The 22,196-nt window shown below is 38.6% G+C and overlaps 1 protein-coding gene across 1 annotated transcript in view; it reads left to right on the top strand.

Annotated features, from left to right (window-relative positions):
* The window catches only part of LOC311620869 (uncharacterized protein C10orf67, mitochondrial), a gene marked incomplete at both ends in the record, with an annotated part of 148,116 nt that overhangs the window by 106,701 nt on the left and 19,219 nt on the right, over positions 1–22,196 (top strand). The window contains 2 exons of the mRNA XM_084880559.1: positions 5,641–5,721; positions 5,810–5,864. Coding sequence (XP_084736685.1) covers positions 5,641–5,721; positions 5,810–5,864 — 136 coding nt within the window. The remainder of the gene's footprint in view (positions 1–5,640; positions 5,722–5,809; positions 5,865–22,196) is intronic.

The following is a 22,196-nucleotide window of genomic DNA, read 5'->3' as shown; positions in this document are numbered from 1 at the left end:
ACGACATAGAGACCAAAGGAACAATACATAAGATCAACAAAACCAAGAGCTGGTTATTTGAAAGGATAAACAAGATAGAAGCCAGGCTAACCAAGAAACGAAGAGAGAGGACTCAAATAAACAAAATCAGAAACGAAAGAGGTAAAATAACAACAGACCCCGCCAAAATACAAAGGATTGTTACAAAATACTATGAACAACTCTATTCTAACAAACTGAACAACCTGGAGGAAATGGACATATTCCTAGAAAAATAAAAACTTCCAAAACTCAATCAGGAAGAATAAAAATCTCAATAGAGCAGTGATTTGGGAAGAAATTGAAACAGTCATCAAAAAGCTTCCAGCAAACAAAAGCCTAAGGTTAGATGTCTTCACAAAAGAGTTTTACCAAACATTCAAGGAAGAACTAAAACCTATCCTCCTCAGACTATTCAAAAAAATTCAAGAGGAAGGAACACTTCCAAACTCCTTCTATGAAGCCAGCATCACCCTAATACCAAAACCAGATAAAGACAACTCAGTGAAAGAGAATTACAGGCCAATATCCCTCATGAACATAGATGCCAAAATCCTCAACAAAATTCTAGCAAATCAGCTCCAGCAGAGCATCACAAAGATCATACACCATGACCAAGTAGGATTTATTCCAGGAATGCAAGGATGGTACAATATCCGCAAATCAATAAACATGATACATCACATAAACAAATTGAAAGATAAAAATCAGATAGTCATATCAATTGATACAGAAAAAGCATTTGATAAAATCCAACACCCTTTCCTGATAAAAACTCTGAACAAGGTGGGAGTACAAGGATCATACCTCAACATAATAAAAGCTATATATGATAAACCCACAGCCAACATCATACTCAATGGGCAAAAACTAAAACCATTCCCTTTAAGAACAGGAACAAGACAGGGATGCCCACTATCGCCACTCCTCTTTGACATAGTACTGGAAGTACTAGCCATCGCAATTAGACAAGAAGAGGAAATAAAAGGCATCCAAATAAAAGAAGAAGTTAAGTTATCCTTATTTGCAGATGACATGATATTGTACATAAAAAACCCAAAAGACTCCATTAAAAAACTAATTGACTTAATAAATGAATTTGGAAATGTAGCAAGATACAAAATTAATGCCAAGAAATCTATACACCAACAGTGAACTTATAGAAACAGAGACTAACAAAGCAATTCCATTTACCATCACACCAAAAAAATTAACATACCTAGGAATAAACTTAACTAAGGAAGTAAAGGACCTATATGTGGAAAACTACACGACACTGAAAAAAGAGATAGAGGAAGATGTAAACAGATGGAAGAATATACCATGTTCATGGATTGGTAGAACAACATCATCAAAATGTCCATACTTCCTAAAGCAATCTAAAGGTTCAATGCACTCCCTATTAAAATACCAATGGCATATTTCACTGACCTAGAAAGAACTCACCAAAAGTTCATTTGGAACAATAAAAGATCCCGAATAGCCACAGCAATCCTGAGAAAGAAGAGTAAAGTAGGAGGGATCTCAATACCAGTCTTCAAGCTGTATTACAAAGCCACTGTTCTCAAAACAGCCTGGTACTGGCATAAGAACAGACGTATAGATCAATGGAATAGAATTGAGAACCCAGATATCAACCCAAATCACTATGCTCAGTTAATATTTGACAAAGGAAGCACGAATATACAATGGAGTCAAGAAAGTCTCTTCAATAAATGGTGTTGGGAAAATTGGACAGATACATGCAAAAGAATGAAACTAGATCACCAACTTACACCATACACAAAAATAAACTCAAGATGTATACAGGACTTAAACATAAGACAGAAAACCATAAAAATACTAGAGGCATCCAAAGGCAGCAAAATCTCAGACATATGCCAAAAGTACTTCTTCACTGATACTGCCCCTAGGGCAATGGAAGCTAAAGAGAAAATAAACAAATGGGACTACATCAAAATAAAAAGCTTTTTTTTTTTTTTTTTTTTTTTTTTACAGCAAAAGAAACCATCAACAAAACAACAAGAAAGCCCACTATATGGGAGAACATATTTGCAAATGTTATCACTGATAAAGGTTTAATCTCCAACATCTACAAACAGCTTATACAACTAAATAAAAGGAAGATGAATGATCCAAGTAAAAAATGGGCAATGGACCTAAATAGAATATTTTCAAAAGAAGACAGAAGGAAGGCTAAGAGGCACATGAAAACATGCTCAAAGTCACTAATTATCCAAAAGATGAAAATCAAAACAACAATGCGGTACCATCTCACACCTGTCAGAATGGCCAACATCAACAAATCAACAAACGACAAGTGTTGGCGAGGTTGTGGAGAAAAAGGAACCTTCTTGCACTGCTGGTGGGAATGCAGACTGGTGCAACCACTGTGGAGAACAGTGTGGTGTTTCCTCAAAAAACTGAAAATGGAACTCCCATTTGACCCAGTAATCCCACTCCTAGGAATATATCCCAAGAAACCAGAAACACCAATCAGAAAGGATATATGCACCCCTATGTTCATAGCAGCACAATCTACAATAGCTAGAATCTGGAAACAGCCTAGGTGCCTGTCAGCAGATGATTGGATCAAAAAACTGTGGTACATCTACACAATGGAATACTATGCTGTCATAAAAAAAAGAAGGAATTCTCATCATTTGCAGCAACCTGGATAGAACTAGAGAGCATAATGCTGAGTGAAATAAGCCAGTCAATGAAAGAGAAATGCCACATTACCTCACTCATTTATGGATATTAAAGAACATTTTAAACTGATGAACCAAAAGACAGATATAAAGACAGTAAAGCAACAAGCAGACTGTCAAATTACAGCCGGGAGGATAGGGAGATCTGGGGGAGATAAGAGATCAACCAAAGGACTTGTATACATGCATATAAGTACAACCAATGGACACAAATCTCTGGGGAGGGAGGGTATATATGGGAGGGGGGCAATGTTAAAATATGTACACAGATAATTTAATTTAAAAAATTTAAAAAAGTAAAAATCAACAAAAACATCTTCAGGTGAAGATTAAAAGAAAAGAAAAAAGAAAGACTAAGAAAGAAAAAGGGGAACAAACTATATAGATGGGGAGAAAACTCCAATAGAACAACCACTGATCCCAACAAATGCCAGCAACAAGTACCTGGAGATTAATACAAACTACAAACAACAACTAATATCAAGCGAGGTGAGGAAAAACAGAAGCAAAAAACTCACAAAAACAAAGCAAACAAAAAACAAACAAAAAAAGAATAAGCAAAAAATCTCACAAAAAAGCATAAAGAATTGATGTAGTCAACATTCAAGGAAACTACAGCAGAAGGAGAAAGAGAAAAGCAATTGTTGATAGTTAAGACAGAGAAGATAGAGCTGTATATGGACTTGAAACAGGGGATTGGAAATTAGATATGTAAGTAGGGTGAAATTTTAACAGGGGTTAAATAGAAAGAATAGAAAAAAATTAAAGCAGGCAAAGGGTAAGAGAAACAGGTTACCAAAAGGGGAAAGGTTAGGAAGAGAGTGATGGCATAAAGTTAGAGTTGAGATAGAGTAAATGATGCAAAAAGAAAGACGAAAATAGAATGTGGAACACTAATCCCAAAGTAAAATAAAGTGAAAATAAGATGACACTTAAAAATAATAATAATAAAATCCTAATAGTAATAATACTGATTGAAAATAAAAGTGTAATAATTAAAAATGTAAAATCAAGTGAGGAAAAAAACATTAGTATCTTAAGTAAAAAATCAAGAAAATAAAAATAAAAAACAATTAAAAATAAAATGTGCAGTAGTGAAGGTCATTCTCTTCACCTATTGTTCTGTTTGGCACACCTGTTTCCCAGTTGGTTCAGTGTTGCAGATGCCTGTATTCCACTGCTCCTCAGTGTTGTAAGCCAGTCCTGGTTTTTAAGCAGTCAGTGTCTTAATTTCTTGTATTCTTTTATATTTGATTACACAAGAGTCAATTTGTGATTCAGCCCCTGGGTGGCAGTTTCTCTCGATTGACTTCCAGGTCTATATGGCCTCTCTAGCCTTCTTTCCCTGTGCACTCAATACCAGTTTGTGAGGGTGAGCTGCCTCAGAGCCAGCTCTCTGAAAGTCTGATTCCCAGGTTCCAGAAAAACAACTTTCCCCTGCAGTCTCCCCGGGAGCCCCCAACTGGGTGATCTTTTATGTATTGGGCTTAGTAATGAGAAGCAAGGATTTGAAGAGGCAAAGTCCCAAGTGTGCAAACAACAGGGCTGCAGGCAAGTCTGCACAGTCCTCCTTTCCCCCTTGAGTCTAAGCAGCTGGCACACTTTTAAGATCCTTAGGCTTTTCTTTTGCGTCAGAACAAAATGGGTTGTTTTTTAGAGATTCTTTCTATTAGCAGCTCTCAGGACCCCTTTTCACATTCATGGATCACGCCAACCCCAACAGCCACGGACTTTTCTAGGCACTGACCTTCTCCAGTCCTCCAGCTCCCACAGTGAGCATGTTTCTCTCTCAAGCAGGAATCAGAGACCTCACCTTATCCCAGGCAAAATCTGACCTTTACGTGGTAGAGTGTAGACCTCCTCTGACACTGCATGTTTGGGCCAATTGAGGACCGGAATTCTGGGGCTTGCAGCCGTTCGGTGGTTGCCGCAGGTGCAACTTTTCAAGCTTCCAATAAGATCCACTTTTCCCTTCAAGATTGCGTGCTGTGCGTCTGAGCCAGTTGCTCTGAGTGGGAACCCAGCCTCAGTGGATGCTGCCCGATCAGGGGAACCAGCAGTCCCCCACCTTCTCCTGGAGTTTAGCTGCACTTTGACTCGCCAACAAATACTCCCATGTGACCTTCAGCTGTTCCTTCCTTCTGCTCCAGGACAAGGCTCGGGACCTGCCTGTCTATTCCACTGCCATTTTTTCCCCCAATGTGTATTCTTTTATGTCTCTTATTTTATTTATATAGTGCTTTTAAGATTTATCCATGCTATTGTATGTATCTTTAGCAACTATTTCTTTGTAATGCTGAATAGTATTCTATTGAGTAAATAAACCATACTTTGTTTTCCCATTCTCTTATTATGGGTACCTGGGCTGTTTCACATTGTTGCTTATAAAACTGAAATTCTGTGCCCATTAAACAACAAATTTCAACCCCCATCAATTTGTCTGTTCTTAATTATTTTTGAGTTTTTAAATATTTTCTTGAATTTTCTCTTAGAGGACCCTGAATAAGGAAAAGGTCTATTCCATGGGTTTAAAATAAAGGATTCTCGCTCAAACTGGTTTGGCTAAGTGGATAAGAGTGTCGGCCTGCAGACTGAAAGGTCCCAGGTTAAATTCTGGTCAAAAGCATGTACCTTGGTTGCGGGCACATCCCCAGTAGGGGGTGTGTAGGCGGCAGCTGATCGATGTTTCTAACTCTCTATCCCCCTCTCTTTCTCTCTGTAAAAAATAAATAAAATATATTTTTAAAAATAAAATAAAATAAAGGATTCTCTCACCCAACTTATTGAGCAAATAAGTTAGGAACATAGTTTTCATATCTTTGTTAACTAAGAGCTGCAGGACACTTTACAGTCATTTTATTTTATAATTATTTCCCTTTGACAGCATAGTACATACCTTTGTGTCTTTCAGAAATTAAAACCTTTATTTGTGCAGTCTAAAACGAACTTGGCAATAGATTATACATCTTCTGGAAGTGATAATCCTTCTTCGGTAGGTAGATTATTTCCCCCCCTATTAAACATTTAATCAGTCAATATTCAGCTGCAATAATGAAACTTTTTGGTTTAATATTCTTCAGATAGAAAACATGGACATAGACCATCGTCAGAGGTCCTTTGTGAGATCACCAAGAGGTAAAAATCTTTATTATTGGAAAATGTTTCACACATAGAATGAATATCTACTTAGTCTAGAATAACATTCCTTTTCTTTGTTAACTTGAGGTGTTTGGTATTCTGGGTGAATGTATGATTTTTTAGATAACTTATAAAACTAATACATAGATATGCTGAATGAAAAATGCTAGTATGTATTTCTGAATATTGATTGCTCTTTCTTGAAAATAGATTGTCATATTTTAAAACTAGAAACTGTCTCAATTGGAATCCTATTTCTTTTTTTTTAGTTAACTTCCCAACAACCTAATGCTCTTGTTAAATTTCTATTTTTCCAACTTAATAACTAAAAAAATATATGACTATTTCTAGCATACTTTATCTCCCCCCAGTCTTTATAGGGTTCAAATTGGAGTCTTTTGAAAATGGAAGTATGTTTTGTCCATAACTTTATATAGGTCTTTGAGGGTACAGCATACTTCCTTTTATTTAAACTTGGAAACCAAAATACAAACCCTAATATTACATATTTCCTTAGTATATGTTATAAGCAATCCAGCTGAGGGTGTTAAGTGGCCGGGTGATTAAGTTAGATTAATAAAATAGGGCTTTATTAGTCTGAATATAAATAATTATTATTTTAAATATATTTTTATTAATTTCAGAGAGGAAGGGAGAGGAAGAGAGAGATAGAAATGTCAGTATTGAGAAAGATTCATTGGCCAGCTATCTTCTGCATGCCCCAAGGGTGGGGATGGAGCCAAAAACCTGGGCATATGCCCTGAATGGAACGGTGACCTCCTGGTTCATATGTTGACACTCAGCCACTGAGCCATGCCAGCTGGGCTTTAATAGTAAATCTCTATATAAGGTAGAAGTGTGTGATATGAGTTTAAATCATGGACACCAATTTTAAAATCTTCTGCTTTTTGTACGCTAAATTATTTTTTAGCAGAGAGAAACCTTTGCTAGAGATTAATTCTGGGCCTCAACGCAATGGAGAGGCTATTTCTGTAGTGCTTATATAGTATCTGCAGTATCTGTTCCAGAGGTGCCTGCTCCGGTTACATAGGACTCTCTCAGCAATCACTGGTTGCCTCCTGGGCTGGCATTTAAATTACAGTAAGGCTCAGCCTGGACTCTATAGTGCATGACTACTACCTTTTAAAGTTATTGGCATGTAAATAAATTATTTCTAGATCTGTTGAGTTATCGGAAATTTCAATCATACAGTAAACTTCTATTGTTGGCCTGAAATTTTAATTACAAAGTTTCATTAAATGCAGCATTTCATCCCACAAAAATCTCAATTGAGGAGTTCGCATCCAAAATTGATTTTCTTCAGCCAAGCAAACCATTTTTCAAAGGTTCATTTGAAGTAGTACAAATCGATAGTTGAAACAAATATCACTCCCTTATCTCAGTCCTGAAAATGCAAATGTGGACTTATTTCTACCTGGTACACTCAAAACCCTCCTAAAATTCATTTGTCCACTTTTTTTGCCTTACCACTTAAACTGAATGTAAACATTTCCTATGATTCATATTTTTGCAGTATGCCACAAAGCTCATCATTCTGAATATGAATCAGCATTGCACAGAAGGCCTAGGTGACAATGTTCAGACCAACGGCCTCTGAACATCATTCTGGCATTTCTTTTTACCAAATCTCACATTCTTTGACAGGTCTTATTTTTCCATTTGAAACTAGAGGAAATAACTCAGTTAAAAGTTTCTGGTTCATTGGGTTCCCAGTTAATCCAAAGTTTACTAGAAATGAAAATTTTTTTGTTATTAATAAATATAAACAAATAAATGAATTCCAGAGGGCATTTTCATTATAAATTTACCAATGAATTATAAATTTACTAATTTGTGGAGAAATGAATATTTTCACTAGAAAGCACAGCTTTTAGTGGTTATGCCTACTGAATGGTAGTCACACTAGACATTCAAAGAACCAAATTATCTTCACTACACAAGTCACTGGAAGGTTCTCAGATATTTGGGAAGATTGAGTACCCTCTTTAGGCCCCTAGAAAACAGTTTGATACATTATTGCTGTTTTTAAGCACTAATTCACAAATGCATTATTAAAGAGGTATTTAGTTATGTGGTTAGTATGTACCTGACTCATAGACAAATCTTCATTACATTCTATTACAAGACAGGGGTGAGGAGCATGGTTTACTATAACCCATCTCGTGGCAGAAGCAATTGAGCGCTTTAAAGTCACTATTGTATTAAGTTCTATTTTTTTTAATATGTAAATAGAATATTAATATTTTATTCTATTTTTTTAAATCCTCATCCAAGGATAAGTTTTTATTGATGGGGAGAGAGAGAGAGAGAGAGAGAGAGAGAGAGAGAGAGAGATTGGTTGCCTCCTGTATCTATCCTTACGGGGATCAAGCCAAAAACCTTGGAATATTGGGATGATGCTCTAATTAACTGAGCTACCCAGCCAGGGCCTCACAAAATACTTTTATTAAGTGTAGTCCTATTCTAAATGCCTTTCAGGCTGTAGCTTCAACCCTCTAAGAGGTTGGTACTCTTGCTTTTCCCCAATTAAGAGAGGAGACAACTGGCTAAAAGGGGATTTAGTAAACTGCCAGGATTACACCACAAATAAGTGGAGCAGCTTGAACTCAAATCTAGGATTTGCCTTGCTGTCCCGTTTCCAGCAATGCAGTGGGAGGTGTGATATAGCAGGAAGGATTTGGCAGTGGACAGTTTTGGTTCCCATCTCAGTTCCAGTCACTCCCTGGGTGACTTCAGCTCAATTTTCTCTGCTACGTAAAATGGAGATGGTGATTTCACCCCAGCTTTGTGATGAGGATTAAGTGAGATAATACGTGATGTGCCTAGCTAATCCCTTACCTTTCCTCCTAAACTAGTGGGTGGCAAACTCATTAGTCAACAGAGCCAAATATCAACAGTACAACAATTAAAATTTTTTTTGAGAGCCAAATTTTTTAAACTTAAACTTCTTCTAACGCCATTTCTTCAAAATAGACTCGCCCAGACCATGGTATTTTGTGGAAGAGCCACACTCAAGGGGCCAAAGAGCCGCCTGGGGCTTGCGAGCTGAGGTTTTCCAACCACAGCCCCAAGCTATTGATAATAGAACCCTGGGTCCCCAAAATAAAGTCTATTTTTTTACCTAAGCAGTAGATTAATGATTTAAAGGAGCTACTCTCTCTGTTAGTTCTTCAGTAACTAATTTTCTATCAGACATAAGTATAAAAATAAAATCCATCATTAGTATTAATACATATAGTAGCTATGCAAAAAGTGAACTAAAACATAAATATATTTTAAAATAACCTTATACCAGGTAATACATCTTTCCGAAGCAGATTGACAATAACTTTGTATGTTATTAAGTTTTAATTCAAAAATCTTTAAAGAGAACAACAGAGAAGTCATGCAACATAGAAAAGGAGATAAAGCGATAAATAAACCTTTGTTAATCACAGGGAATAAAAAATGAGGTACAATACTATCTGCAAAATTTCAAAGCAGTTTTTTACTCAGTCGTGATTATCCCAAAAGAGCCCAGGTAACATTATTAATTTGTTTGCTACTTAAGTGTGATAAAATTTGGGATCTGAGCTGCCCATTGTGTGCTGTGCACAGCCACAGATTCTATGTACTCAAGAAGACCTTTCTCACAGTCCAGAAATTAGGTGCTATTGACATTGTAATCTTTGTAAATGTCCTTAATGAGCTCCAAAGACACAAATCTCATAGATAAAACCTCAAAGTAACAGTGACTCTTTACGGGGCTTGGCTGTGAGGGAAAGCTCAAACATAAATATCTTAAACACAGGAGGAACCCAAATTCAAACCTAGATTACATTGTGTTGTTAATTCTCTGAGATATTAGGGAAGAAACATCCAAGAGGTGATTCAAAAGCTTTTAAATTCTTTCTTTTCATCCTTTGAAATTTGGGACCTGAAAATTTTTGTTTTGTTTTTACTAAGTGTAGTTAAAAATGTATAAATATAAATATTGATTGAAAGTGTTTTTGTTTTAAATACAAAAATAATTTTAACAGTAACAGGAAATTGGGGTTTAGCAGATAAAAAGAAAAAGAATATTTTTGGCATTCAGTTAGCATTGTTTTACATATTGCATCTACACTTCAACTATAATCAATATAATGTAGTAAGGTTTTCAAATTCATATCCAAATGCATATTTAATATCACTACATATACTATATATTGATATAACATTATTTAGTATGTAATTGATGGTATAAAAATGATAGAAGAAGAAATTAATCAATGAATTATGAGTTAAGTTCCAGGACTAACCTGATTGACTAAATATAATTTATTAAGGTGTTCGTAAATGTTAATATTACTGCCACCAACTTGTCTACTACCTTTTTTATTGTCACCAACTACCTATTATTCAAATGGTATATTTCAAAGCTATATATGTCATTTTTGTCTTTGAAACTTAAAATGATTCTCAACCAACTTTTCCTAAGAATTTCCTTGTTCTTTGTATCTATACTACTAGCTCTGCACAGGAATCCCTGCGTCAGTAGCTTGCCAGTAGCTTGCTGCTGCCTTCCAGTAGCTTTGCACCCACTGCCCCACCCTCCTGTAGGTCCCCTTGTCCTCCCTCCCAGTCTTCCCTTCCCCCTGTTCCCTCCTAGCCTACTGCCCTGCTCCCTTCTGTAGTTCTCCACCACCTATTTGTAGCTCACTGCCCCACCCTCCTGCTGATCCGTGATCTGGTTGTTATATGGTCAGTCGTTATACTTCACAGGGTAAAGACCATTTACATATAACATCTTATTATATAGGATTCTAAAAATATTTTCTTTTTCAATATTTTCCAACATTTAATTATGAAATTTAAGTTAAATTTATTAGGATGATATTGGTTAATAACATTATATAAGTTTCAATATATACATTCTATAATATATTGTCTGTATAATTGCATTGTATGATCACCACTGAAAGTCTAGTCTCTTTCTATGTTTCTCAGGTAACCACCATACTATATTGTCTGTGTCTATGAAGTTTGTTTTGCTTGTTTGTTTACTGCTTTCTGTTTCAAATCTCACAGATGAATGAAATCATATGGTTTTTATGCTTTTCTACCATACTTATTTTGCTTAGTATAATACTGTCAATATTCAAGCATATTGTTGCAAATAGCAGCATTTTTTTCTCCCTTATGGCTGAATAGTATTCCATTGTATATATGTACCACATCTTCTTTATCCAATTTTCCATCATAAGACACGTTAATTCCATGTCTTGGCTACCATGAATAATGCTGCAGTGAACACAGGGATATGTTTATCTCTAAAGATTTTTTTCTACTCGAGGCATGGAATTTACGATATTAGATGTAAATATTAGATGGTAAAACCTGGAAGATCAGCACCATATCTTATGGTATGCCTTTCCAAATACAGGGAGTGTTCAACGGTTAAGAAAAACTTCAAGTTTACTACCTGAGGTCCAGATGAGGAGGAAACTTATATCCAGGAAGGAGAGAAACTACCTGGAGACTGGTAAGAAGGGTGAGGTGGTGAGAGGGGCTGACCCAACTTGCATGGGCCGCAGGCCCAGAGTGAGGACGGAACTCTTGGCCACGGGAAGATCTTTTCCCTCAGAAGTTTGAGGCCTAACATACAGCCTGGGCACCACATTCATCTGTGAGATATGAAACCAAAGCTGAGACCAGCAGCTCACATAACGTCCAGCCGTGAAAAGTGGCAGGGTGGTTTGCCATCAGGTAGTCTGGAGCCGGTAGACTGGAGCTGGTTGGAAAGAAAGCCTCAGATTCTGGTGTGTGTATGTGTGTGTGTGTGTGTGTGTGTGTGTGTGTGTGTGTGTGTGTGTGTTGTTTTTTTAACTCAGGACACAGGAGTTTCACTTGCAGCTACTCACCTGCATGGAGGTTGGTGTGGACTCAAGGTGCCTAAGGAGAGGCTGGAGTGGGAAGTATTGGAGGAAGATGTGGAGAAGCAGCAGCTGGGAGTCCCGGGTTCAGCTGGATACCTCTAAATTAACTTAAACAGCCATTTTTCCTGAGAGGACCTACCCATTCCCAGAAGCCACAGCTCAGGAAAAGGAAAAAAACCTGCCCTCAGTAATACAGACCATCGCACCCTCAGGAGCCCTGCCTGCCCACCCTGCATCTTGACCTTTGCAAAGGATTCAGCCAGAGGCCAACCCTGCCCCTTTGAAGAGTCTCAGAGAGCGTCTGAGTTGGGGGTGGGACTGTCTGTCCCACTATCCTGGGAACCTGACCAGTGCCTCCCTTGCACCAGGAGAGCTGATAGAAACTCCAGGTTTCCAGCTGATCCCACTGGATTGCATATGAGGATCTCCGCCCAGCTGCGGGCAGAGTAATATTCTGGGCCATTCACAGAGGAGTAGCTCCAGGAAGGGAAACTCACCCACCACCTTCCCTGAAATCTGAACAGAACCTCTCCCTCATGGAGACACAGGGGTCTAGACTCCAGATTCTACCTAAAGCCCTCTCAGAAACAGACTTTTGAGTGATTAAGATTGACATCTGACTGACAAGTAAAGACCATAGAGGCAGAGCCCAGGGAACCTGGGGAAGCTTACTGACCCAGCCCAGGGCCCTCCCACATGCAGTCAAGTCCTGTGGAGACAGCCATAAACTGTTGATCACTTGGAACTTCAAGCAGGTTGCTGAAAGCCAAAGGAGGACAGTGTCTAACGGTGATTAGCAGCCAGGTACCTCATGGGAAGCCCAGAACTGGCAGAACAGTCAGCCACACTCATCAGAAAAGCAGGATCCAAATGGAGCTCCCATGAGGCACTAAATTCTGCTGAGACAAATGGCATTTCACTGTATTCTTTCCTTTTTTATTCTTCCCTTTCTTTTGTTCATTTATCTTCATCAATCTGCTTTGTTGATCTATTATTTTAATCTCTACTGTTTTATTCCTATATCTAATTTTATCGCTCCTGTTTTCCTTTGTCTCATTTTTTTTCTTTGTCTCTTGCTTTCTCATATTTTTTCCCTTTTATTATTTTGGGTCTATTTGCTTTCTCCTCTATTCTCCTTTATAAATAGTTTCTTCCTCTTTTATTTTAAACTGGCTGGAAACTGGAGTTCAGATCAGTAGAGAGCTTGTATCCCCTTCCCGATTGAAAAAAAAACAGTGCACCCAGTACCTCTGCTTTTCTGCACCTCTGCGCTTCCTACCCTGTCTCAATGCGCTTTTTTCTTTCCTTCTAGTTGTAGAACTTCTACTCAGCCATCTTTCCCGTGGTTCTGGGTGATAGTTGTTTTGTCTTTTAGTTGTAGTTTTAATGTGGTTGTGAGAGGCAGCACATATGGTGTATACCAGGGGTCTTCAAACTACTGCCCGCGGGCCACATGCGGCCCGCAGAGGAGTCTGATCTGGCCTGCCAGGTTTTTTGGGCAGTGAGCGCAGCCGAGGTGTTACAGTAGGAATTAGTAGTTCATATAGTCTGGCCCTCCAGCTCTCTGAGGGACCGTGATCTGGCCCCCACTTTAAAAAGTTTGAGGACCCCTGGTGTATACATTATGCCACCATCTTGGTTTCTCTTTGTTGCCATTTTAATTCTCTATGCTTGTGTGTCTTACTCTCTTGCTCTGTTTCTTCATAGCTGATAAACAGAATAAACAGGTAAATATAATTGAATCAGGGGCAATATAATTGATGGAGTCGACTGACAATTCTCGAGGGAAAGGGGGTATGAGGGGTGCGGAAAGAGATAGAACAAAAATCTTACACCTATGGATAAGGACAGTGGTGGGATAAGGGCATGGGGTCGGGGGAGGGGAGGAAATCAGGAGGAGGGAGCTACGGAGGGGAATAGGAACATCTCTAATAATCTGAACAATAAAGATTTATTTTTTAAATAAATAAATAAATAAATAAGTACCTGTCAATAATAATTTTAAATATAAATGGATTAAATGCTCTCATCAGAAACCAAGATGGTGGCATACGGTAGACACCTGAATGCAGCCTACCACAGCAATTTTGAATTTAGAACTGGAAAACAGGGGAGACATCGCCCTGAAGCACCAGATGGCTGGCTGAGAGTAGGCTCTACCATCTGGGAGGGAGAGAGAAGGCACGCTGAGCCTCAGGAGCTGTTAAGGTGCGATGAACTGCGTGCGCGAAAAGGTGGCCGCCCGAGTGCGCTGATGGCTTACTCCTGGCACGCGGAGAGGGCAGACAGCTATTGCACGGCTGGCTTTCGTGTTCGGGAGGAAAACAAAACCACCCAATTGCTCTGATAGACGGCCCCATTCAGGGAGAGGCCAGACTGTCAGGCAGTGGACAGAGATCTCTCGGAGGTGTGTGTGAAGCCAGCGGCCATTACTGTGGGACTCAGAAACCAGACCCTCATAGGGAGGGGCTGACCAAAGGTTGTCTGCAACACCCCGAGACTCTGCCCCTTCAAGCAGAGCACAAAAGCCCTCCCAGAGGCTGGCTTTCTCGTTCCCCATGAATAGTACTTTCCTAGGGAGGGACTGAGGGGAATCCAAAGTTTGTCTGTGCCACCCTGAGACTCCGCCCCATCCAAGCAGAGTAAAGAAGCCCTCCTGTCTGAGAGACTGCTGATCCTCATAGCCAATTGGCTTGGAGATCAACTCTCCCCAGTGATACCAACAACAAGCAAGGCTTAACAACGAGACTGCACACACAGCCCACAAAGGGCTGCACCAAGAATGTCCACCTCAGGTAACTGGGAAGGCTGTGCTACTGGGCCCTGCTAGGACACCTAGCACACAAAGCTACTCCATCAACTCAGGGAAGCAGCTAAAATGCAGAGAAGAGGCAGGACACAAAGAAAGGAGATGAAGGAAAGCAAAAGAATGGACATAGAGTTCAAAACCACAGTTATAAGATTTTTCAAGAATTTTCTAGAAAAGGCCAATAAAATAAATGAGACCTATAAGGATATGAAAAAAGGATCAACTAGAAATAAAAAGGGATCAACTAGAAATAAAGAAAACATTCTCTGAAATAAAAAATATTATACAGAGGAGTCCTAAAAACAGACTGGAAGATCACAGGAATCAAAACAAAGATTTGGACACAAAGAGCTAGAGGACACTTCTCTGCAGAAGCAAGAAGATAAAGAGAATCCAGAAAGTTGAAGATAGTGTATTAAACCTCTGAGACAATTTCAAACAAACCAACATCAGAATTATAGGGGGTCCCAGAAGAAGAGAAAGAGCAAGATACTGAAAACCTATTGGAAGAAATAGTGACAGAAAACTTCCCTTACCTGGTGAAAGAAGTAGACTTACAAGTCCAGGAAGCGCACAGAACCCCAAACAAAAGGAATCCAAAGAGGCCCACACCAAGAAACATCATAATTAAAATTCCAAAAGCAAAAGACAAAGAGAGAATCTTACAAGCAGCAAGAGAAATAGACTTACAAGTCCAGGAAGCACACAGAACCCCAAACAAAAAGAATCCAAAGAGGACCACACCAAGATACATCATAATTAAAATTCCAAGAGCAAAAGACAAAGAGAGAATCTTACAAGCAGCAAGAGAAATAGACTTACAAGTCCAGGAAGCACACAGAACCCCAAACAAACGGAATCCAAAGAGGACCACACCAAGACACATCATAATCAAAATTCCAAGAGCAAAAGACAAAGAGAGAATATTAAAAGCAGAAAGAGAAAAGCAGGTTACCTATAAAGAAGCACCCAAACGATTGTCAGCTGATTTCTCAACAGAAACCATGCAGGCCAGATGGGAATGGCAAGAAATATTCAAGGTGATAAATAACCAGCACCTACTGCCAAAAATACTCTACCCAGCAAAGCTATCACTCAGAATCGAAGGCCAGATAAAGATCTTCACAAATAAAATAAAAAATAAAAAAAGCTAACGGAGTACATCACCGCCAAACCAGAATTATATGAATTGCTGAAGAGGGTTCTGTAGGAAGAGGAAGAAGATAAAGATAAAAATTATGAACAACAGATATGTAACTATCAACAAGTGAAACTAAAAGCCAAGGGAATTAAAAAATCTGATGAACAATATTAACTGGTGAATTTAATAGGATCAGAGGTATGGTAGGGGAGTGGACTGATGATTCTTGGGGAAAAGGGGAGTCTGGGGTGTGGGAAGAGACTGAACAAAAACTGTGCACCTATGGATGAGGACAATGGGGGTGGGGAAAGGGCAGAGGGTGGAGTGGGAACCTAGTGTAGGGGAACAATTTGCGGGGGGGGGGGGGTCGACATTTGTAATAATCTGAACAATAAGGATTTATTTTAAAAAATAAATTCTCCCATCAAAAGACATAATGTAGCTGAATGGATAAGAAAACATGACCTATATATATGCTGCCTACAAGAGACCAACCTTAAAACAAAAGACTCTCACAGAATGAGAGTGTAAAGAATGAAAAAAAAATTTCCAGGCAAATGGAAATGAAAAGGAAAAGCTGGGGTAGCAATATTCATAACTGATACTTAGAGCGTTCCAAAGTATGAAGCATGAGATAAGAATGCTTTCTGGTGTGTTGTTATTCGATTGTTGGACCATGAGTTGGACTCTAGTAAACTCTCTGAATCTTGCAGCCACTGATTTCTTCCCAGACATTAGCTTCCCTGTTGTTGCCCACTCATTTAAGAGGCACCATAAACCATATAAGCCTTTATGGTGATAACAAAATATTGAGAGAAGTTTTAGTTATTGTAGAGACAAGAAGGTATTAATTTTTAAATTTAGCAATGGTTCTGTTTTAGAAATGGCAGGATGTCACAATTTATTGTGTATGGATTCATGCAAATTCATGGACATATCAAGTGCATCCTTAATTGAGCTGGAAATGACATCCTTGTGTATAAAAGGATGTCATATATTTATTTCTTTCAACTGGAGGAATCCCAACTTTGGAACCTGGGGGAATAAACTGAGATTCTAAAAGTGGGTTTATAAATTTCAGTGTGCAGAAATGTCACTGGACTTTAATCCTCTAACCTATCATGTTCCTGGCTAGTTCAATTTCTTTAATGTAGATTTCTTAACTTGAAATAAACAATCACATAGAAAAAGTAGGTCATTGGAAGAACTACATTGTCTACTACTAAATTCTACACAAATGGAAGCTAGAAGTGGCCAAAAAAATAAAATAATTTTATTATTTGTGTTTTTAAATCAGTAATAGTGAATTGAGAAAAGGCTTAATTTCCTTAAAGACATTTTTACTGTAGAAACTATTTTTATTATGAAATATTTCAAAATATATAATTAACTTTTGAATACCACCTGGCTCTGTTAGATTTTGTCATGCATGATTCATAAAAAAGTAAATCAGTGAAGCTAGAGTTGAAGCTTCCTAATAACCATATATTTCCCTCCCTCTTAGAGGTAACCACTGCCCTGATTTTAGTGTTTGTCAATCTTACATATTTTAAATATTTCCATAAACACATACACACATATACACTGCATACATATAGAAATATGTATATCCTATCTAATAAAAGAGTAATATGCAAATTGACTATCACTCCAATACACAATATGACTGCCCTTATGTGGTCAAAGATGGCCACCCACATGTGAACACAAGATAGCCGCCTTAAGATGGCTAACAGGGGAAGGCAGTTGTGAGCAATCAGGCCAGCAGCAAGGGCAGTTGGGGGTTGGGGGGGGGGGAGGGGGCAGGCCTGCAGGGGAGGGCAGTTGGGGGTGACCAGGTCTACAGGGGAGGGCTGTTGGGGGTAACCAGGCCTGCAGTGGAGGGCAATTGGGGGCGACCAGGTTGTCAAGGAGAGGACAGTAGGGGAGCAGTTGGGCATTGATCAGGTTGGCAAGGGAATGGTTAAGGGGTGATCAGGCTGGGCAGGCAAGTGGTTGGGAGTCAGCAGTCCTGAGTTGTGAAAAGGATGTCTGACTGATGTGGGGGGAGATGTTTCTCTCTTTTCCATGTCGATCACAGAAAAGGAAAAAAGCCATGTTCCTGAGTGGAGGAGCTGGGGATTAAGGAATTAAAGAAAGAGAGGAAAACCAAGATGGTGGCATAAGGTAAACACCTAAATGCAGCCTACCACAACAATTTTAAAATTACAACTGGAAAACAGAGCAAACATCACCCTGAACCACCAGAAGGCTGGCTGAGTGGAAGCTCTACTATCTAGGAAGGGAAGAGAAAGGATGCTGAGACTCAGGAGCTGTGGAAGTGTGGAGATCTGTGCCTGCAGAAAGGGCGGCCAGCTGAGTACCCTGCTGGCTTACTCGCGGTGCGCACACAGAGAGGGTGGGCAGCTAACGCATGGCTAGCTTGCTTATTCTAGAGGAAAACAAAACCTCCCTATTGCACATATAGCCAGCTCTAGTCAGAAAGAAATTGGACTGTCAGGCAGTGGGCAAAACTCTCTCAAAGGTGCGTGTGGCCAGCAGCCATTACTGCAGGACTCAGGAACAGGACCCTCTTAGGGCGAGGCTGATGGGAAACCAAAGCTTGTCTGCACCACCCTGAGACTCCACCCATCCAAGCAGAGCACAAAAGCCCTCCCAGTGGCTAGCCTTCTCATTTGGGAGAAAAACAAAACCTCCCAATGGCACTGATAGCCAGCTCTGGTCCGGGAAGAAACTGACAGTCAGGGAGCAGGCAAAACTCGAGAACAGCCTTCCCCCAAGTGGTGCGCACGCCAGCAGCCAGCGTTGCGGGACTTGGCAAATAGGACCCTCTTAAGGCGGGGCCGAAGGGAAACCAAAGCTTGTCTGTGCCACCCTGAGACTCCACCCCATCCAAGCGGAGCACAGAAGCCCTCCTATCTGAGAGACTACTGATCCTCATAGCCAATTGGCTTGGAGATCAACTCTCCCCAGTGATACCAACAACAAGCAAGGCTTCACAACGAGACTGCACACACAACCTACAAAGGGCTGCACCAAGAATGTCCACCTCAGGTAACTGGGAAAGCTGTGCTACTGAGCCCTGCTAGGACACCTAGCACACAAAGCTACTCCATCAACTCAGGGAAGCAGCTAAAATGCAGAGAAGAGACAGGACACAAAGAAAGGAGATGAAGGAAAGCAAAAGAATGGACATAGAGTTCAAAACCACAGTTATAAGATTTTTCAAGAATTTCCTAGAAAAGGCCAATAAATGAGACCTATAAGGATATGAAAAGGGATCAACTAGAAATAAAGAAAACTCTTTCTGTAATAAAAAAAAATATTATACAGAGTCCTAAAAACAGACTGGAAGATCTCAAGAATCAAGACAAATATTTAGAACACAAAGAGCCAGAGGACACTTCTCTGCAGAAGCAAGAAAAGAAGAGAATCCAGAAAGTTGAAGATAATGGAAGAAGCCTCTGGGACAACTTCAAGCATACCAACATTGGAATTATGGGGGTCCCAGAAGAAGAGAGAGAGCAAGATACTGAAAACCTATTGGAAGAAATAGTGACAGAAAATTTCCCCCACCTGGTGAAAGAAATAAACTTACAAGTCCAGGAAGCACACAGAACCCCAAACAAAAGGAATCCAAAGAGGACCACACCAAGATACATCATAATTAAAATTCCAAGAGCAAAAGACAAAGAGAGAATCTTACAAGCAGTGAGAGAAAAGCAGTTAGTTACCTATAAAGGAGCACCCAAACGATTGTCAGCTGATTTCTTAACAGAAGCTATGCAGGCCAGATGGAAATGGCAGGAAATATTCAAAGTAATGAATAGCAAAAACCTACAACCAAGATTACTCTACCCAGCAAAGCTATCACTCAGAATTGAAGACCAGATGAAGAGCTTCACAAATCAAAAAAAGCTAGAGTTCATCACTGCCAAACCAGAATTATATGAAATGCTGAAAAGTATTCTTTAAGAAGAGGAAGAGGATAAAGATAAAAATTATGAACAAAAAATACGTAACTATCAACAAGTGAATGTAAAAACCAAGGGAATTAAAAAATCTGATGAACAGTATTAACTGGTGAATATAATAGAATCAGATGTATAGAAAGGGAGTGGACTGACAATTGTCAGGGAAAAGAGGAGTGGGGGTGCGGGAAGAGACTGAACAAAATTGTACACCTATGGATGAGGACAGTGGCAAGTGGGGAAAGAGCAGAGGGTGGGGTGGGAACCTGGTGAAGGGGAGCAAAGAAGGGTAAAAAGAAGAACAATTGTAGTAATCTAAGCAATAAAGATTTATTTAAAAAAATAAATTAAAATTAAAAATTAGAAAAAAAGAAATTAAAGAAATAAAAATAGAAAGGTGATACAGAGATGGATTTAACAAGCTGGGAGCTAGATGGGCCAGCATTCTCTCTGATGGAGAGGCAGCAAGCACCCTGAGCCATGCAGCAGGTTTATTTTATAAGATCAAAGGAGCTTATTTGCATTCTTAACTAGGCCCTGGCATTACTAGATTTACATATTTAGACCTGCCCCTGCTGACACCTGAATAAAGGTAAGTCAGAAACTGATAACACCCCCTGCCTTCTTGGGAGGGGGGGGGGGGGGCGAGCTGTAACCCTGACATGACTCTGCCAGTGCCTCAGACTCAGCTGACAATTTAAAGAAGGTCCATATGCCTTCCCAGGTGGCCCTTTACAAACTGCCCATTTAGGCCTGATCCTGGTGTGCCTAAACGGACAGACATCCCTCAAGGGGTCCCAGATTAGAGAGGGTGCAGGCTTGCCTGAGGGATGCGCCCCCCTCCACACTAATTTCATGCCCTGAGCCTCTAGTATATATATACACATATGTTATATATGTGTTATATATTGATAGCATAATTATATATATATATATATATATATATATATATATATATATATATATATATAACATCATAAGGCATGTTTCAAGCATTATATCAATGATAGTGGAATGCAATGTATATATTCATTTTCCCATAAATATTGCATCTTAAAGTTTAATTACAGTATTTTGCTATATATAGCATGAGTTCACTTGTTTTGCCTGTTTTATATTATTTTCCTTTGCATGAATATACTATAGTGTATTTATTCTTCTGTTGATGGGAACTTAGAATATTTTTAATTTTTTGCAGTCATAAACACAGCTTCTATAAACATCCCTGTATGTTTCTCATAGTCATATGTGCAAGTGTTTCACTAGTAAATACCTACAAATGGAATTGCTGAGTTGAAGAGTATATAAATCTTTAACTTTGGTAGATATTGTAAAATTGTGCTACTAAATATTACACTAACTTAAACTCAGATTAGTTTATGAATTTGAATTGTTCCATATTCTTATTAACACTTGAAGTAGCCAAACTTTTACTTTTTTCCAATCTGGTGGGTATGAAATTCCACCTCATTTTCATATTTAAAATTTCTTGGTACCAAGTGAAATAATTTTTTAATATATATTCATCATTTTGGTTTACTTTTCTGTGAATAGCTTATTATTAGCAATTGATGTTTTTATATTATTTGGTTGTTCTTTTTTATCGATTTGTAGGAATTTTTATAAGTTCAGGATATTAATCCTTTGTCAGTTATACATTTCACAGGTATCTTCTCACTGCCTGCAGATTGTCTTTGCTTCCAATGTCTTTTGTTCAACCAAACATAAAATCATTGCATACAGTTATGTTTCTCAATATTTTAATTTATGAATTATTCCTTTATTATCCTTTTTAGATGAATTTTCCTACTCTAAGCTTATAAAAATCATCCTGCATTGTCTTTTCAGAATATTACCAATTTGATTTTCATAGTTAGCTACTTTGTGTAAGCATCAGAATTTAGTTTTAATATATTATATGCTTTTTTGGAGCCTAACTTTTTTTCTTTTTAGAACAGCCAATTATCCTATCACCATTAATGTCTCCCACCTCATGATTTAAAATGCTATCTCTGTCATATGCCAAGATTCCATGCCAGTATGCACTCTTTCTAGGCTCTTCATTTTCATTGTATGACAACTAATCTATTTGTCTTTTCTGCTCTAATACCAGAGTTTTAATTACTTTTGTTTTAAAATAAAACTTGTTGGCCAACAGACACATGAAAACATTATCACCATTATTGAATAATAAATAAAATGCAAATCAAAACAACAATAAGGTCACCTCAAACCTGTCAGTGTGGCTATTATAAAAAATTTAACATAGAATAAGTGTTGCCAACAATATGGAGAAAATGGAATCCTTTTGCACTTTTGGTGAGATTGCTAAGATGATATATCCATTATCAAAAACTGTAAAGAGGTTTCTCAAAAAATTAAAAATAGAACATCCATATAACCTAGAAATCCCACCTCTGAGTGTTTATTTGAAGAAATTTAAAAAAAAAAAACACAATAATTTAAAAAGATGTATGCATCCTTGTGTGC

Source organism: Pipistrellus hanaki, assembly GCF_964339955.1.
Source record: "Pipistrellus hanaki genome assembly, chromosome: 1".
NCBI classification, from domain to species: Eukaryota; Metazoa; Chordata; class Mammalia; order Chiroptera; family Vespertilionidae; genus Pipistrellus; species Pipistrellus hanaki.
Note: the sequence above shows the minus strand (reverse complement) of the source record. Positions and strands in the feature narration are given on the sequence as shown.